This window comes from Bos mutus, chromosome 29 (genome assembly GCF_027580195.1).
Source record: "Bos mutus isolate GX-2022 chromosome 29, NWIPB_WYAK_1.1, whole genome shotgun sequence".
Classification (NCBI taxonomy): domain Eukaryota; kingdom Metazoa; phylum Chordata; class Mammalia; order Artiodactyla; family Bovidae; genus Bos; species Bos mutus.
The window spans coordinates 31,310,964-31,331,116 of record NC_091645.1 but is presented as its reverse complement, the minus strand read 5'-3'; the positions used below and the strand labels follow the sequence as shown (position 1 = coordinate 31,331,116).

The 20,153-nt window shown below is 42.6% G+C and overlaps 1 protein-coding gene across 3 annotated transcripts in view; it reads left to right on the top strand.

Moving 5' to 3' along the window:
- Positions 1-1,809: 1,809 nt before the first annotated feature.
- The window catches only part of ETS1 (ETS proto-oncogene 1, transcription factor), a 138,944-nt gene continuing 120,600 nt past the window's right edge, over positions 1,810-20,153 (top strand). The window contains exons 1-2 of one of the 3 annotated variants that reach the window (XM_070365203.1): positions 1,810-1,903; positions 16,423-16,505. In XM_070365203.1, coding sequence (XP_070221304.1) covers positions 16,437-16,505 — 69 coding nt within the window. In that variant the 5' untranslated portion in view covers positions 1,810-1,903; positions 16,423-16,436. The remainder of the gene's footprint in view (positions 1,904-16,422; positions 16,506-20,153) is intronic. The other 2 variants (XM_070365205.1, XM_070365202.1) reach the window with 2 other exon arrangements.

Below are 20,153 nucleotides of genomic sequence, written 5' to 3'. Positions count from 1 at the left end.
GAGTTAACTTTTACATAGGGGGTAAGGTAAGGGTCTCCCTTCACTCCTTTGCTGCATATATTCATCTGATGCTATAGCATCAGTTTGTAACACTTGTTTGGTAACACTTGTTGCTCTCCTAGGTCATCTCCAGGCCATCTTCAGCAGGTGTGAGGCTTATTTTCTGCTCTTTAGATTTCTAGCTTATGCTCTTGGCCACCCTGATACACAAGGGCAGAGGATGGCCCTAGGTTCTGAAGGGTTGATGTCTAATGTGAACTGTGTGTAGACAATGCCAGACTCCAGAGCTCTTCAAAAATCACACTGTACACCCACATAAGGCAAGAATCCAGGTCTTCTGTACACTGTTTTCTCTTTTAAAACTCTCTTGCAAATACAGTGAATACAATTATAATTGGTTGTGACTGGTTCAGTTGGCCATGGGCTTTTGATACATGGGCTTTTGATACAGTGTGCTGGAGCTGACGGAGCTTGAGGGCACAGGCTGAAGCTTCTGTCGCTCTCTTCACAGACGCTCTCATAGCATGTGTTACACTTGATTGAGGTGATCAATTTATGTGGCTGTCTTCCCACTCCAGTGTGAACTTGACGTTTCCCCCCATGCCTATCACAGTGCCTAGCACAGATATTTATTAAAGCTGAACCAGTTCCACTATCTCTTCTCTCCTCTAAGTCACTGAATGTGCAAAGGCAAACGATAAGCAGAAAAATCTTGTTTTCATGACAACACCATCTTCATTGCACTGCTGCCTTTGTACAACAAGGATAAAGATAATGTTGCCCTAGGAAGGACATTTACTATACTTTCATAGTTTTCAAACTTGAGCATTTGTGTCTTCCTTAGAAAGGGCAAGGAGTCAACCATGGCACATTTTAACTCCCATCCATTCCTCAAAGTAAATGGAAATTTTTAGGATAAAAGCCTTAAATTACGCAGCCAAATACTGACTTAAAAAAAATCTGTAATGAAATAATCCTAACAGAGAAATGATATTACATTGTAATATTTTTCTGAATCTGTGTATTTTCACCTAGAAGAAGAGTTTCACACTGTTTAGATTTTCTCTAAATGAGGAATATATCAGTATTTCTGCCCTTTTATTCCTGTACCATGGACTAGGAATCAGAGTCACTGTAACTAATCTATTTTAGAGATCACCTAAAACCACTCTTATATGGAGGGTAACTTAGCTTAGTTTCAGAATTCCCAATTCTCTATTTGGTCTGCTGGCTTCCATAGAGTTATTTTCATTTCCTTAGGAAACATCACATTTCACATCAGGTTACTAGAGATAAAGCCTGGTTCCTAGAGATAAGCTCAGCTGGTGATGGGGTGGTAGACAGTCTGCTCTCTGCCAGTCTGCCCTGACCCTTACAACTCTCTCCTGACCCCTGGTCTAGGTTAAATGGGGTCTCCATTGAGAAAGTCAAGAAATGTGAGTCATGAATATTCACATATTCAGTAGAGACTAAATCTAAAGCTAGAGCAAACGCTGAGAGTTATCCCATTGCAGGAGTTCTTTTTAGTTCACATCTCTCCAGGCTACTCTCCGTGGCTGAATTACCTTTAATTGAAGGGCAATTCCAATGGTATGAGTTAAGGTGTGATCTGGAGTTTTCTCAATAAGTAATATGATTTGCGTTTCCTTCCAGATCACGGAGCCTATCCTAGTGGCTGCCTTCGTGGAGTAAGGGGCCCGTGGAACACTGCCTTTTTTCCAGCTTTTCTAGGCTTGACCACACCCCCCAATTTAAGGAGGCCGCTCTATTAGGAACATTATGGTCCCTGCATCCTCTTTAGCCTCGGAGCAGAGGATTCCCGCAGGTAGTTGGGAAGAGACCGTAGACTTTGAGGGAGCTCACTCTGGACCCATTCTTCACAGTCTCTCCGGCAAAGTAGTAAGTGAGTGCGGTGTGAGTTTCTGCCTAAAACTTTGCGGTCCATTTTCCTTTTTGTGTGTGTGTATTTGGTGGAATTACCCGGTAAATTGATGGGGACTTTCAGGATACAAGCGGCATTCTCTTTCTCTTTTCACATTTTTCTATATTTTTCATTCAACTGCTTAAGAACCATTTTCAAAAATACTCCCTAACCTTGTTAGAATAGTCTGAAATCAAGACTGTCTCTCCTTTTCTCCTGTTTCATAAGAGCAAAATCACGAACATTTTAGACACTCGCCGATTACTTGTCAGAAACTGAATTTTCTTCACATCTTGGAGAGCTTCCAAAGAAATAAAGCTGTAGTTACATGTAGACATTTATTTCTTTTTTTCTCTTTGACTCCTAGTGTGCCATTGTTTTACTTCTGAAATTTTGGAAAAATTTTCTTTTAAGCTCATCAGCTTCATGAATTGCTTACATTGTGAGAAAATTGTTACAGGTTTGAGTCTTGCAAATCAGACTAGGCTTTTTGGTGTTTTTTTTTTTCCCTGTTTCGTGACTCAGTTTTCCAAGGGACTGTACATCTTCTTTTGGACTGTACCTGTGGCAGGAGGAGTTTGAAAGTCAAAGTGGGTATTTCGTAGAGCTTGAATCCCTGGGCAGCTTTGCGCACAGCGGGGGGTGTGGATGGCCACCCCCTTCCATTGGTGATGTTTATATCTGGCAATATAATTTTGTTTGGGGCTTTTCATCTGTTATGAAACCATCTCTATCACCCCCTTTTAAAGTTGCGTTTCATGTAGGCGAACTGTTCAAAAGATGCTAGGTTACCGAGACCAAGGCATTTGATTGCAGGTTTTCCTAATCACCTTTCGGGTACGTTTTTTTTTTTTTTAAATCACAAGGCCATTTCCCCTCCTACTTCATACTATTCCTGTGCAACTGAAAAGAGAGATATTTGTTAAACAACGGGAAATCCAGGTTCTGAAATGGCAACTCTGGCAGCTCCATTTGATTTGTAAAACGCCTGGCACTCTGACTCTTTCGACAGCTGTTAAGTCTGGACGGCAACACCTTCTTTTTATCTAAAGAGAAACCTCTTTGCTTCCGCAGGCATGGGCCGGGCAGGGGCGGGGGGATTGGAGATTCTTCCTTACCTGTTGTTTCTGAGCGGAGGGGAGAGAGCGCTAATGAGTTAATGTCTGCAAAGTGCTTTGAAGATGAAAAGGCCTTTTCATGTGTTCAGCATCGTCGTTATTAATATTAATATTTGAAGAAGCACGCTGCTCCTAATTGTAAATCAACAACTCCCATCCTTGCCAACTCAGGAGTGAAACAACAAACAGCAAAGGCAGCCAGGCCGTCTCTTCCGTCCTGGTTCCGCCGCTGAGGATGTGGGCAGCCTGATCCCAGAGAGAGCTGCTTACACGGAGGTGCCGGTTATTAGGGGTGCAGGGAGGTCCCAGAGCAGAGCCTGGGGGAGGGTGGGTAGCAGGGTGTAACCCTTCAACACGGGGTCACCTGTGACCTTGGAGGACGCGTTGAAAGCATGGATCTGGGCCAACTGCCTGCCTCGGATGATAATGGAGTTCAGAGGGGAAGGGGTCAGAACTGGCACTGGTGCAGGCTTTGGTCTGTTAGAGATTGGCTTTGGAACTGAGAACAAGTAATTTGATGAGACTGTGCTTTCTTTTCTTCCTCTCTAAAATGGGAACACTGAAAAAACTGTGACTGATGATTTGTGCTCCACCTACTTCATGAGAATGGAAGTAAACAGCCTAGAGCTTTGAAGAATGGAAATAGTGCCAATAAGGTTGAGGGAGAGTCTGAAGTAACCTTGTAACAAATTGGGTGTGTGGGTGCCAGGTCCCCAGGGAGGGTGAGTCAGAGGGCAGACAAATGCTCCGGAAACACATTGTTGGCACTGCCAGGTCCTTCAGTGATGGCATCAAAGTGTTGCTTGATTTCTTACTGATAATTCAGGCTCTGCTATATCTCCTGGTTTTATTGATTGGTGAACAGAACTGTTTCTTACAGCAATTCTCCTTCTCTAATTACCCACTCAAAACTCCCATTTCTGCATCAAACAGCAGAAGGGAGCTGGGACATCCTTTCCCTCCTCCTCTCCCTCCTTCTCCCCCCACCTCCACCTTCCACCTCTCTCTCTTTCTCTCTCCCCTTCTTTTCAGAAATGAAAACATACTTAGCGTTTGAGCACAATAAGTGTGGTGGACAGCTATTTAGTGACATTTGAGGAGAATCTTCATTCCTGCGCCAACCTAGATACGAAGACCACTCATTTATTTGCCCTGGCATCTCGTTTGTCCACGCTCTACTGCAAATGCAGCTGTAAGGAACTCAACTTTTTAATCCTGATGATTCTCTGGGTGTAATACCTGTCTTCTCCACTTCACTAGAGGAAGGATAATCACCCATGAAGTTTCATGAGCACTTGGCATGTCCTGGGGCCCTTGTGCTCTGCACGGGCTGGGCTGCTTCTTTAACCTACAATGAAGTCCGTGAGGTGGGCACGCTTGTTCCCATTTAGCAGATGAGGACTCTGAGGCTGGTACTCAGAGTGATTTGGTTGGTGGTGAGACCTGATTAGAACCAAAGGCGTATATACGTATACTGATTCACTTTGCTCTATATTAGAAATGAACACATCATTAAGCAACTATACTCCAATACAATTTTTTTTTTTTAAAAAGGACCAAAACCATATGGGTGCAGAGCTGTGGCTAGAGTCATGTCTCATAGGAACCTAGTAACTTTGAGGCACGTATACAAATTCAGGCTAAATTTTTCTGCTTAGCCCAATGGTTGATTTATCTGGGAGAATACCATGGCTTACGCTTCTTTTCCAAAGGAGAATCTATGAATTAATGATTCATTGTTAGGAAGACACTGACTCTGAAGCAATGCTACAAGGTCTAGTTGACAAGATTAGTAAATCTCTCTCTTGATCCTTCTTGGGACAAATTTTGATGGAATTTCTTGGAACAAATTTTGATGGCACTTCAAAGAGTTGCGAAACATAGTGCAAACAATTTCCATAAGATTTAAGTTCAGCGTGCATAAAATAAGACTTCCGTGGTGGTCCAGTGGGTAAGACTCAGAGTTCCCAGTGCCTGGGTTCTATCCCTGGTCAGGAAACTAGATCCCACATGCTGCAACCCAGTGCAGTCAAATAAACAAATAAATACTTTTAAAATATGAAAACTATAGTGCCCTTTGGAGCTCCTAGTGATCATTAAGCCAAAAGGATTCCTCTGGATAGGGGAAGAGCAGTGATCAGTTTCTTGACATTCGAGGTGAAGTAACTCAAACCCTGGCTTCTTAGGAAAGGCAGGAAGCCCTGTCAGATGCTGCCCTCGCCCTCACCTGGCACAGGGCTTAGGACGGAGGCACGGCTCCTGGGCTGCACCTTCTCCCTGGCTGGGCTTGCAAGGCAACTAAGATAACAACCAAACCTCTGCTCAGCTTGTGGCCCAGACTCTTCTTGCCTGTACCTCAGTGGGCTCTGCCTTCCAAACACCTTGTTGTAACCACTCCTGAATTTAACCAAGGGAGTCCGGACACTGCCTCGTTGCTCAAAATGAGCATCGCAGGGGATCTTGTCAGAAATGCAGACCGTCTGGCTGTACCTTGAAACCTGATTCTCAGGTGATTCCTAGGTGATTGCTATGTAAATTGGGTTGGAAAGTACGGTTTAAAAGCAAAAGCAAAAACAAAAACAAAAAAGTTGTAAAAAGTAGAACAAACAAAAACTCTTGCGGTGTTTCTCACAGCAGCTTACAACTTGATTACATTTATATCTCGTTGCCAAAGTGTAAGGCCACATAAGATTCACATTTCTATCAAAGGAAGCTGGATATTTCCCCCATGTGCTAAGCAAGCTTTCAGCCTGTTTGTTCCCCCAAGGTAAGAAAACTGCTTACTTCTTGGTTTTATGCATAACAATGGTACAAGCAGACTGCCATTCAACTGAAATTGTGGTGCTTTTCTCTTGTGAAATTCTTGGCTAAGGCTACTCAACCTGTGATTATGGGAGGGAATCCTATTTTGATTATTTAAATACAAGTCTTTTTAGAAAGAGATAAGGTATATTGGCCATCTGGGTTCTGCTTCTAATATCTGAATAAATAACCTCTGCCGTAAAAAACCACAATTATTATTAATTAGTCAATGCTTACTAGTGCCAGGCGCTGTGATAAAACAGTGGTAATAATAGCCACTATCTATTGACCATTTTATCATGTGTAAAATGGTTTCATTTTATATAACCCTCCTCAGTAATCCTGAAAGGGTTGGTATTATGTTTTCCATTTTACAGTTGAGGAAATAAAGACTTTGTGAGATGAAGAAATTTGTCTTCTCTCTCAGTAAGGGCTTCCCAGGCGGTGCTAGTGGTAAAGAATCCGCCTGCCTATGGAAGAGACATGGGTTCGATCCCTGGGTCAGAAAGATCCCCTGGAGGAGGGCGTGGCAACCCACTCCAGTTTTCTTGCCTGGAGAATCCCGTGGACAGAGACGCCTGGTGGGCTACAGTCCATAGGGTCGCCAAGAGTCAGACCCAACTGAAGCGACTTAGCACACAAGCACACACGCACTCAGTAAGGAGGTCCCAGTCAACCACAGTCTATCTATCTTTATCACTCCGCTAAACACTTAACCTCTCTGGGTTCAGTTCATTCAAATAAAAAATGGACAGATTTGATGAGATTTTTTTCCAACTCTAAAATTCATTGACTTTACCAAATCCCTCTTTATATAAGCATGCCAGGAAGCTGTTTAGCAGTATGCTGAGAAATTTGAAACTTACAATTTGGGCAATAGAACAAATAAAACCCCACCGTGAAAAATGACCATCAGATATAGTCCAAGAAGTTGCTCGCTGGATTTGAGAGATTGAAGGCAGCTGGTGTGCTTCGTTCAGTGTTAAAGGGCATTATTAAAACTCTCCGGGCTCCACTCATTCATTGTTCTCTCAATAGCTATCTCTATATTTACGGCATCTCTCAGTTTTGTTGAGAGCTTCTTGAGAGCCAGAACCATATCTAAATTTTAGATTATATCTGACATAACTCCACGTGCTGTAAGTTGCAAAGTAGTTCTTTAAACTTCTAGGCTCCTTGGGGTTTTTTTTGGCAGTCACTATGGGGTTAGAGTTGACATTTTAGCTTGAAGCTCTCTCTGGGTTCAATGTGGCCAAGAATCGCATATACCATGACCTCTGCTATAGCTGTCCTTGAAGCCAAGATGCTTCACATCATTCCTCCAGCTTACTCATTTTTGTTTCCAGTTTCTTAGGGAAAAAAAAATCTAATTTTTTAGTACTATAACTTTATATTTCCCCCAGCACACTTTTTTTAAAATTAAAGTATAATTGGCAAAGAGTAAAAATCACACTTTTTAGTGTATAGTTCTACAAATTTTGGCTAATGTATAAGTCAAGTATTTATAATATATAAATCAATGTGTTACAATCAAGATATAAAACAGTTCCATCATTCAAAAAAAAATTTCCTTATTCTTCTTTATAGTCAAATCCTCTTCTCACCTCCAGGCCATGTTCTTTGACCCTATGGTGTTTCTTTTTCAAGAATATCATATAAATGGAATCATATAGTAGGTAGTCTTCTTTCATTTGGCTTACTTTATTTTAGATTCACTCATGCTGCTCGGTGTATCAATAGTTCTTTCCTTTACATTGCTGTGTAATATTCCACTATGTGATATACCAGTTGTATATCACATAGTGGATACAACTTAATAAGTTAAGTTTACTACTACTATTGCTATTTAGATCTATAGCTATACTAAAAAAAGTCCAAGCTTTTAGTTTGGTAATCTGCCCTAGAGGGTCTTTCAATTTCATCTCCCACTTCCCTACAATCCATTTGACTATTGGGTTATTCTTTGTTCTCTAATCTACCATTTTCTTATTTCTGAGTCTTTGTGCATACTTCTAGCTACCCATTTTTCAAGGCCCATTTCAATGCCAATTCCTCTTGAAGTTTTCCTTCAGCATCCTTCCAGAAGTCATCTCTTCATCTTTTATGTTCCCATAATATATCACTTGCTGCTGCTGCTGCTGCCAAGTCGCTTCAGTCGTGTCCGACTCTGTGCGACCCCATAGATGGCAGCCCACCAGGCTCCCCCGTCCCTGGGATTCTCCAGGCAAGAACATTGGAGTGGGTTGCCATTTCCTTCTCCAATGCATGAAAGTGAAAAGTGAAAGTGAAGTTGCTCAGTCGTGTCCGACTCTTAGCGACCCCATGGACTGCAGCCTACCAGGCTCACCAGCATTTCTCAAACTTTAATGTTCTTATGGATCTTTTTGGAATGGAACCTGAGCTCTGTAGTTCTCCTAGCTCCCAAGTGCTTGTCCATGCTACTGGTCTGAGAGGAACCACCGTACTGTTGAGTAACAAGGTCTTATAATTGTCTCATCAACTAGAAAAATAACTATATAAGAAAGAAAAGTGATTTAGTCTCATCCTGGGAATTACCATAGCATCTAATACAGGGCTATGCAGCTGGTCAATACTAGCTAACTACATCAAATCCCCCCCCCCTTTTTTTTTTTGGCCATATTTGAGATTCATTTTGTTCATTCAAAGTTTAAGACTAATCTAAAAATGTTTGTTATTCATGTACTTTTGTAGGCAGGCATGTAAATTTGATGAGCTCGGGCACGTTCAGGGTGGTATGGCCACAGACATGCATGCATGTAAATTTGGAGACAAAAAGAAACAGCTGTCACTCATAACTTTCTCTTGCAAATAATTAACATCAATAGTATGAAATATAATTTGGTCCTGATAATATTTCACACGTTTATTCTTTCCCAAATTTACTATAATAGTTTTCTTGCTCTTATAATATAGATTTTCCGTGTAATTGCTTTTGTAGTTGTTGTTTAGTCTCTAATTTGTGTCCAACTCTTTGCGACCCCATGAACTGCAGCACACCAGGCTTCCCTGTCCTTCACCGTCTGAGTTTGCTGAAACTCATGTCCATTCAGTCGGTAATGCCATCCAACCATCTCATCCTCTGTTGTCCCCTTCTCCTCCTGCCTTTAATCTTTCCCAGCATCAGGGTCTTTTCCAGTGGGTCAGCTCTTAGCATCAAGGGCCAAAATATTGGAGCTTCAGATACAGTATCAGTCTTTCCAATGTAATTGCTTAGATTCTACCCCAAAAGTAAAAGCTATGAAGAAGAACATTTCACTGTTAATATCTTGCCTGTAATTATCCTTGAGTCTACCTTTATCTGATTCTGTTAGCCAAACCCTCATTTTGCCACAGGGTTCTGAATGATGCAAATCCCAATTTTTTATTTAGTTGTTTATTGAGTGCCTACTACACGCATGGCACTGGAGTATGTCTGAAGAACAACCATGGTTATTTTCTGAATTTCAGGATTCGATAGAGGATGAGGAATGCCATTTGAGGACAAGGCTGTAGGCACTTTTATTGTCAGACAGCTGATTCAATGTCACCTTTAGTTTTGCAGAGGATGTTCCCATACTAGAAAGAGCAGAGCCTTAGTTTCCGGAAAGTTTCAGAGACTTAAGACGGGCATTGTGCTCGTAAAATTCCTAGACATAGACGAGCGGGCAGGTTTTAACATACTCCCTTGAGGTTTACGAGAGATGCCCCCTTCTGCCTCTGTTGACAGCACCATCCCAGCAGAGTAATGGAGAGATATTTGTTTCCAGGAGGAGGAAATATAAAATGGTCTACAAGGCACTATTAGCCCCTGATTATCACAGCTCAGCAGACAAAAACCATCCTATATTCTGTTCCTTTCAGGAGATGTAAGTGAATGACTTTTGTAATATTATAATAACAGGAGTTCATTTTTAGTATTCTAAGAAAGATTGGTTGAGCTGTGTCAATTCATACAGAACCTGAGAGCGTTATAGTTAATTAGAAGATGAGACTTGTTCAGAGAAATAGGAGATGGATATGAGTCATTTTCAAGCCTGTTTTCAAGTAAGAGTTGGAGGACTCATTAGCAGTGAAGTTGGGGAGAAACAAGACTGACACGTTCATTAATCTGTGAGTTGATGCTTCGTGAACTCAGTGAAAGGATCAGTGGATTGACTTTAAGATGCAGAAGCTAGTAACCCATGGATCAGAACATAGTCTTTATGGGCCGGTTCTGGCTCTTGAAATAACGTGGAATATTTATTACCATCAGTTGTAATACTCAGTCAAGAAAATCAGGTTCATAAAGAATTAGAAGTGACAGAAAGAATCCATCTTCAATTCTTACCAATTTCTTTTCTGCTTATGGTGACCACAGTTTCTTTGGGGGACTGAGGCTTGTTCAGCTATCTAAATCTGCTTACAGTTGAGTTCTTGGAGAATTAGACGTTGTAGCTTTTGTTACACTGGCAGATCAAGGAAGAGAACGTCTTAAAAGATTTGAAAACTACAAATGGACTTCTCATGAGAATTAGAAAGAAAATAATGGGAGACGATACACTCATCAATGGGCTATGTCCATTAGTTCAGAGAAGAATATGATCCTGCTTGCAGTTAATACTGAAGAAATCTAACCTCAGAATTGCATATGGACACATCATCACAGGTGATGTCCCTTTTTTCCTTTGTCTCAGAGATATCTTTGCTATCTTGGGAATACTCAGGCACTGAGACATAACTCTTGCGTATGTTAACTATATACACATACAGGTCTTTTCTTCATTTAGTTGGCAAGCATATTGCACATCTGTTAATGCAACGTGTCAGCTAAAAAGACTGTGTCCCTCTAGCAACTTATGACGCAGAATCAGAAACTTATGATGAAGGAAGCACTCTGAACTTTGTTAGGTACATTGTGAAAGTGAATCCCAAACCTGAAGATCGAGAACGTCCATCTAATTGACAAGAAGATTTAGAGAATGCTCCCTAGAAGAGGTAACGCTCAGCCTGAGTCTTTATTTTATTATTATTTTTTTAAATTTTATTTTATTTTTAAACTTTACATAATTGTAGTTTTAAGTTTACATATTGAGGCCTAGGAATTTTTGTAATGTATCAGTAATATTGGGAAAGCTTTATCAAATTATCTAAATCAGGGATTAGAGAAGGATGGGGCAGGGGGTTGGAACAAGTCTCCCTATCACTTGTTTTTTTGATTAAGTGATGTCCAACTCTTTGTGATCCCATGAACTGTAGCCTGCCAGGCTCCTCTGTCCATGGGATTTTCCAGGCAAGAATACTGGAGTGGGTTGCCATTTCCTTCTCCAGAGGATCTTCCCGATCCAGGGATCGAACCCACGTCTCCTGGGTCTCTTGCCCTTCAAGAGAATTCTTTACCGACTGAGCCACCTGGGAAGCCCTTAGTTTGGCAAAAGTGCTGTTGTTTAGGGAAAGTATCTTTTGAATGACTAATCCTATTGGAAGCCAAATTCTTTTTCTCCTGCGTTCCAGGGTATGCTTGGAATATAAATTTATAGGAACTCTAAATTGTTGATATTAAGGGAAATATTTATTGCAAATCTATTTAAATCAGGCACAACTTGCAAAAGAAAAAAAAAGGGAAAACCTGCATCATCTGTATTTTCTGTGACAGCTTTCTTATACTTCTGTATTCACCATGTGTAGTTTCTTTACCCTGGGTATGTTATAGCCATAATTCTTGACCTAGAATACTAACACAAAGACCAGAGGGCAAGGTCAAATTTAAATCACAGTGGGTTTGTTGGTAGCACTATAATTTTGGCTTTTAAAAAGTATATTAAAAAACAGAAATATCAAAAAAAAAACCCAAAAACAGAAATATCACTTTGCTGACAGAAGTCCATATAGTCAAAGCTATGATTTTTCCAGTAATCATGTACGGATGTGAGAGTTGGACCATAAAGAAGGCTGAGGCCGAAGAACTGATGCTTTCAAATTGTGGTACTGGAAAGACTCTTGAGACTCCCTTGGACTGCAAGGAGATCAAACCAGTCAATCCTAAAGGCAATCAACCCTGAATACTTATTGGAAGGACTAATGCTGAAGCTGAAGCTCCAATAATTTGTCCATCTGATGTGAAGAGCTGACTCATTGGAGAAGACCCTAATGCTGGGAAAGACTGAGGTCAGGAGGAGAATGAGGCAGCAGAAGTTGAGATAGTTAGATAGCATCACTGACTCATTGGACATGAATCTGAGCAACCTCTGGGAGATAGTGATGGACAGGGTAGCCTGGTGTGTTGCAGTCCATGGGTAGGAGATAGTGGAGGACAGGAGAACCTGGGGTGCTGTGGTCCATGGGGTCGCAAAGACAACAGCAACAACAAAATAATAATCTCAATGAAAACTCATAAGTGACATCACAGTTATCACCTAGAAGCAGAGCAGAGCAGGGGACAGAGTTGAGGGGAACTGGTTTCAGCCTCCACTGAGCCTGGTCTCCCTGGGGTTCCCTGCTCTTCTGCTGCCTTGGCCTGAAACACCCCTCTGAGTCCCTCGCCTCCCTTCCTTCTGTGTTTCACTCAACCTGCGCCTGGAGTGACCCAAATGGAAGCAAGTGTCAGCCTATAGATCCCAGCCTGTGTCCAGGACTTGTGGAGGGCGGGACTCCAGAGGCCATCACATGCTTTAGGAAGAAGCAAGGACTCCCAGAGTCCCAAAGCATTTTATTGGACGCAAGATGCCCACATAAACCAAACTGCTGCATTCTCCCCCCTCTGCATGGTGTGCCCATTTTCATCCTGAAAGTCCAGGGCGGTGAGGATGGACAGGCGAGGTGGCTGGTGGGCTGGTGGTGGGCTAGGGCGGTGGGGTGGTGAGCAGTGGGGCTGCAGTGGGCCTGGAGGCTGGGGTGGGCCAAAGCTAGGAGCCCACTGCCTCCTGAGCACAAAGTCGCTGCAGACACTTTTGTTTGGCTGCTTGGGCACTGCGGCTCCCATTCAAGGAAGTGAGCTCAGCTCTTCTCTGCCCTCTGTTACCAAGAATTCAAACCATTTCTGCATTCAGACAAGCCCATGGATGCCTCTAGGCTGGGGAGTAAAGCTGAATTCACACAGTTGTTTTGTGTTTAGGCAGAAATGTTTATAATGCCAAGACAAAAACGTTGGTCCAGCCGATATCCAAATAGCTGTCATGTAGGAGGGAATTCTCCTTGGCCAACATGTCATTTTTTTTTTTTTTTTTTACCCAAACAGTCCTTGTGCTTTTTCTGAAAGGATTTACGTCTACAGCAGCTGGTCTCTGTCACCATCTACAAGTGGAAACAGGGAGGGTTCTTTTTTCTTTCTCCAAAAAATAATGAAGCGGTCATCCATTTCTGTCCCAGAGTTATTTCCTGAGATGAGAGCCCTCCAGAGCCCTGGCAACTCCCTCTTTCCAGCTTCCTCTGTGGGCAAAAGTCTTCTACCCAAGGGAGTGTCAGTCACAGAGAGTGAAGCTTCATGAATTCAGCCCAGCTCAGGCTGGACCCTGTGTGGGGCCACAGCGTTACTCACTCTCTCTCTCCACCGGAAAGAGAAAACACATTTCCATTAAACCTTTTTCCCAGCTACCTGGAAGGTTGGTAGGAGGAAGAGTGTTGCTTTTGATGCCTTGAGCTAGGCTTCAGGACAAGGCGGCTGATCCCCAAAGCATTTCTTTTACAAATGTCTAAGTCCGGCAAGAATTCAGAAGGGCAAAGACTTGCGCCTGTTTGTGGAGTCTCGGGACCATCCATAAGGCCAAGTGCACTGTGCAGCCTCCATGGCTTCCTATTACCCAGGCTTTGGCAGAACTGTTTTCGGTATTATAGGTAAACTCCTCGTCATCTTGTATTCCAGTTCTCCGTGAGCCTGTCTCCTCCACTGCCTGCAGATGGAGATCCATCCCTCTCAGCTTTATCCTGAGTCAGATAGAACATAATGTCCACGAGGGAGGGGTCTTTGTTTACCTGTGTGTCTTGAGCACGCTGGAGGCACAAAGTCGCTATTTACTGAATGATTAACAAGTTCCTGGCAGAGGAAGCCTTGATGTGCCTGTTGAATAAATAATTGAGGTCTGTGATGACTCAGGGGACCCCGGGGGCTTTCTGGAGGAAATTGAGGGCTAGATGGCTTACACAAAGCAGCACTCTCCACATCTGGACATCTCCTAAGGTTTAGGTTGCCCTTCGGGGCCCTGGAGGGCTGGGGCAACTTTTCCCTAAGGAATCAGATCTCGGTTAAGCCATTATCAGTATGACACAATCTGTGTTGTCAACTTTTAAATCTCGTCTATGAGTAGATATAATTGAATTGAGGGTGGTTGATGACTTATTAGGACTTTAAATTTTGATTTTGAGGCAAAAAGCAGGAGCACTTCTGTACACTATATGGGCCGTGTCCACTCTGACCAGGCCCTCTTCCCTAGTGCAGAATCTGATATTTGGTAGCTGCTCACTGTTTTTAGATGGAGAAGGCAATGGCACCCCACTCCAGTACTCTTGTCTGGAAAATCCCATGAATGGAGGAGCCTGGTAGGCTGCAGTCCATGGGGTCGCTAAGAGTCGGGCATGACTGAGCGACTTGACTTTCACTTTTCACTTTCATGCATTGGAGAAGGAAATGGCAACCCGCTCCAGTGTTCTTGCCTGGAGAATCCCAGGGATGGAGGAGCCTGGTGGGCTGCTGTCTGTGGGGTCGCACAGAGTCGGACACGACTGAAGCGACTTAGCAGCAGCTGCAGCAGCAGCACTGTTTTTAGATGCAAACACTGACTAGGGGACCACGGCTCCAGCTCCAGGTGGGAACAGTGTCCTTGGACTAGAGTAATTCGATCTTTTCCAACTCTGCAGCTCTACCACCTGGGAGTTCCTCCTGGGAGCCATTTTTTTTTTTGCAATCAAGTCCCTGAAAAAACTAGAAAACAACATCTTGATGAACATAACTGTTGTTTAGTTGCTACGTCGTGTCTGACTCTATGTGATCCCATGGACTGCAGCCCACTAGGCTCTTCTCTCCATGGGATTTCCCAGCCAAGAATACTGGAGCGGGTTGCCGTTTCCTTCTCCAGGGATCGAACCCATGCCTCCTGCACTGGCAGGCGGATTCTTTACTGCTGAGCCACCAGGGAAGCTTGATGAGCATAGTTACCCTTAGCTATTTTACATTTTTTAAATTAATATTATTTAGATTGCATCCTACTTTTTGGGAGAAAAGACATCATTTACAGGTGATGTTTTAGTTAAACTCAGGAAGCACAGTTCTGGGATAAGTTATGTCTTCAGAAGATTTTTAACTTTTTTCTCAACTGTGTGAAAGTAGTTGCTGTGTGATGGTAGGCCTTGGTCAGTACAATTTTGTAGTGTAGAACTTTATCTATGTTATACACTTCATACACTTCATATGAAAGAAGATGTATACGCTCATTGGCTGTCAAGCTGTATGGTGAACAGAGTTGCAAATTGAGCATAAGACCTACATTATTCTTGATATTTCTTGAAAGGAGGTCAGTGGCTTTAATTGTCGTCAAGAATAAAGGGAAAGGACGGACAAATATAAAGTGGAAAGGAGATAAGTTGAAACTCAAATGTCACTCCCTAACAATAGGAATTTGGCCTCTGAATGACATACCGAGGAATTTAATCTTCTAAATCATTCAAGAAAGACATTTTTTAAAATGTGTAATATTGAACTCATGAAAGCGTATGGACTAGTGTACTTTAGAGAATGTTTGGATCAACAGAAATGTTTGCTATATCAATGATTTTCCAATGATTGACAGCTAGCTGCAAAATCCCTTTAGCCAGAACACTCCTCAAGTGTGATGGTCATTCAAACTTTGAATGGAGATAATGGCTCTCAACAACAGTTATTTAATAATAGCCCTTCTCCTTTGTGAAGATGGGTAACATGCATTCCCCTCTGGGGCTTCTCTCTGCTTATCTGTCGGGGTCCTGGTTGTCATGCCTTCTCAGTAAAGGTTTTCCACCCCTCCTCTCTCCTGCCCTTTCTCTCTTTGGTCTTTCACCAGTTGATAAATGCCACACTGCATGTGGAGAGCCAGGCCGGGGTCGGGGGTGGAGGGACTGAGATACAGGGATGGGAATGTGACTTTAAGAGACCCATTCCTGCCCAGAAGCCCTCTAAAGGGTCTTTTTGTGGTCTCTGAGTGCTAACTGTCTGCAGCAGACACCACCACTCAGGCTATCTTGCAGTCAGGAGTCAGCCTTGCTCCCTGTTGGTCGCTTTGTTTTTCTATAATTATCTTTTGAAATATTTATTTATTTATTTGGCTTCATCCTGTCTGAGTTGCAGCTTTCGAGCTCAGTAGCTGTGGTGGCTTGGCTTAGCTGCCCCGAAGCACGTGGGATCTTCGTTTTCCGACCAGGGGTCGAACCAGCTTCCCCTACTTTGGAAGGCAGATTCTTAGCCTTTGGACCACCAGGGAAACCCCCTCTTTGTTTTTCTACATTTTCATTTCTTTCTCCGTAACACAAACAAGTGACCTCGATGCTTCTAAGGAGATCTGATCCGAGGCCTTCTTTGATTTCTCATCCATACATGTTCTTTGCCCAGCAGCTCAGTGAGTGCTTTTTCCCACACAGGTGCTGACAGCGTGATGAGCTACTTTGTGGATTCTTCAGTGAGTGGCCCTGCCACCTATTCAGCTGCTCGACCTGCAGTGCTGGTAAGTAGGACTCTTCCCCGGCCCTTCCCAGGCCCCATCCTCCCCTCCCTGGGTCTCCTGCTCTCTGATCTCTCTTAGATAGAAGCAGCCAGAACCCAACTCCAAGCTGGAATCAGCTTTACATCTTTTGGAGGGACTACATTGCCAGATTATCTGTCTTTTCATCACCACATAAAGTGAAACATCCAAGACTGATGGATTTGCTAAGGAAGATTTTTTAGCATGCTTGTATTGTAGAAAATATGACTCAAACTTGAATAATGTTTAAAGCCAGGTGATTTTTCACAGCTCAGTTCATTTGCTGAAGATTTTTTGCACGTTGATGTACCTTAGACCTATTCTTAGCATAATTTAGCTTGTTTTGGTCCTCATACACATAAGCTAAAATATACAAGTTTTTCTAATCACAGAATTTGAAATTGGAAATAAAGTGTGACAACTTGATAGGGAAAATTCCTGAGTCCTGGAAAAAGAGGGCTAAGAGGAATTTTAAAATTCCTTTTTAAATAAAGTTTTTTTGCTCTTAGGGAAGAAGGCTTTTACCCAAGTTACATGGTGATCTGTAGAAATATTTAGCTAAATTCCTTATAAATATGATGTGTGAAAGATCCCAAAATGCCATCATTCATCAATTCCACTGTGAAGTGAACTTTTAATAGTAGCTGATGAATCATTAACTGTTGATTCTAAATTTTGTGTGTATTTTTACAGGGGTGGCCATCATTTATTACTTACTCTGGAAATGGACAGATAAGTTTAGCGTTAATCCTTCCAAATACATTTGTCGGTCTAAATAGATACCAATTGACCAGAGTGCTTTTCTGCCTCCACTGCAGAGTTTTGAACCTTGGTACCCTTAAGTTTGCCATGACCTCTCACTATAATTGTCAAAAGATTTGATGTGTTTTAATCTGTAATATTAGAAAATAATAACTTAAAAAGCTATTCCACATTCAAGGAGCGATGAATACATCTTTCTTCCCTGACTGTTCTGTGACACATATTTCTTCTTTTTTAAGTGGCTTCTGTTTCCATATAAACACCATTCACTATATTTAAAAAATTGGAATCAGGGAAATGTTTAGAGTACAATTTACATCAGAAATATATATTTAAAACGCACACACACAAGTTCAGACCAAAAATCACTCCATTCTGCTTAGTAGAAATTGCTGAGGGACTTGTTAAGGTCCATATGGCTGGAGACTTGGCCAGGGAAAAGACTGCTTCTGCTTCTTACGAAGAAGGTATCATCTAAGGTCAGTACAAATGACACTAAATCTTTCTCAAAAATGATAGTGTAAAGATTTGTTAAATAAGGATACTGTGATTCCAGGGCACACTGTGTCACTGACTTGGAAAAGTGGATTTAAAAGCAGCTTACGTTAATTCTCTTTGCCAATACTGTAATCCAGTTAAATAAGATTAATAACTTGTTTAGCAATGCCATGCAAATTTGTGTTTATTATATTTTAGGCACTGAAATAAATTGCAGTACAAGTACCTAAGTTGCAGGTATAACATTAAGTTATCCTAGACAGGGCATCTGGAAATTGTATGAGATGGAAAAAAACTAAAAAACAACTCTAAGTGTGTCTTTTCAACTAAAGACCCCACCCTCAACTGAATACACTTGGTATTTTTAATGCATTTTGAATTGTTTCCACTGGTTTCAAAACAAAGAACTCATTTATCCCCACCCCCAACAGCCATATCTGAAAAACATTATCAACCCTTGGGATTCTTTTCAATACGATATTTCAGAGTTGCTTGGGTAAAAGCAGAAAGTTACGTAAGCAAATTGCTATGTTATTGTTACAGTACTTTCGCTCACAACGTCTTTCTGGGGCTCAGTTTCTCCACCACTGGAGCTAGTTGGGCAAATTTCTCAGAACCACTGAGCAACCAGGAAGTCCTCTGCCCTCTTCGTCTGTCTTCTTTCTTTAAAAAATTAGATAAATAAAGTTGATGGATCCAAACTCAAGTTCAGTGAACTAGTTCTGACAGATAACCTTCAACTTCGGGCTGGGCTATAACGACAGTGAAAGAATTTGTAAATCACCTATAGAATATCAGCTCCGGGCATTAGCAGAAAAACTAGCAAACCTCATACCTTCAGTCCCAATCAGATCTCCTGGAGGAGTGAGCCCAGCTTCATGAACTTTCCCAGACGAGAATCTTTCCCAGGCACCTGAGTCTTCTCAGTTCTGTTGGAGTCTTGTCGTCTGAAGCTCAACCAGTTGTACTTAATCCAATCAACCAAGTCCTCCTGCCTGGCGCCCTGATCTCTGCATTAGTTAGCCTGGGCCACCAGGAAGAGAAGCTATCCCAGAATGGGAAGTTTGAGGGTAAAAGGAAAACCAGTGGATTTTTTAAATCTAGGGGTGGTTTTGTTGGTGATATTTTTGATGGTCAGAATTTGGGGAGTGGGGATGTTGTTGGCATCCAGAGGAGAGAGGTCTGGGTTGCAACTAAGTATTCTACACTGCACAGTACAATTCCCCATGACAAAGAATTGTCTAGCCTCAACTGTCAGTAGTGCCAAGGTTGAGAAGGTGTGCTCTAGAATGGACACAAGGTCTGGTTTGAAGGAGGGGTAGTACTGTGTGTTGTTTAGTTGCTAATTTGTGTCTGACCAGGGATTGTAGCTTCCAGGCTCCTCTGTCCTTGGGATTCTCCAAGCAAGAATACTGGAGTGGATTGCCATTTCCTTCTCCAGGGTATCTTTCTGACCCAAGGATGGAACCCGCATCTCCTGTATTGGCAGGAAGATTCTTTACCACTGAACCCCTTGGGAAGCCTGGTACTGAGTGTAACTCCTTGTGTTTGAAAGGGAAATCTTAAAACAGAAAAAAAAAAAAAGTGAGACCATATTCAGCAGAAAGAGGGTTTCTGCTAAACAGACTGCTTTAGTTGTCTAAGAAACAATCTTCTAAACCAAGACACAAATATTTTCTAGACCCTCAAAGACCACTCAGTCTCAGAGTCCTTGATTGAGAATTGGAGCTGGCATTAGTATGATTTGATTATTTGCTGTACCAGGAGTAGGCTTAAAATAATCACAGCAACAGTTGCAAAATTCATCCCATCTCTCGGGTAAGGGCCATTGTATGCAGAACACACATTATCTGCCTCGGGGTCCCTTGGAGCAAAGCAGGACACAAGTTCTCCCCTTTGGAAGGTCAGCCTCCTGGGAGACCTTCATGTAGGGAGTGATGTCACAGCGGGGGAGGCAGGGAAACAACACTTCTGGAAGTTGTCTGGCCATTGTGTGGGAGGGGGTGACGTTTGCAGGTACTTATATGGGCTGTGTGTCAGGGACCCTTTCATCCAGCGGGAGGAAGCACTCCTTCCTGTTATGCTGGTTGGAGAACTTGCTGCCTTGCGCCTGGAAGTCCCTCGCACCCCTGGTCCTCTCCTGCGTCATCCTCCCCCTCACACTGCTGAGCTTTCAGGGCTGGGTTCAGGGCAGGAATGGGCGGGGCAGGTTGCCCCTGGTTTGGACCAAGCATGTCCCTGTCCTTGGCTCCCTCACCAGCGTGTGGAGGAGGTCCTTGGGTCACTCGCGCTTAGGAAGCACCTTGAACTGTTCAGAGGGAAGGAATAGACAACGGCCCACACACCTCCTCTCGGAGCTCAGGCCTTTGG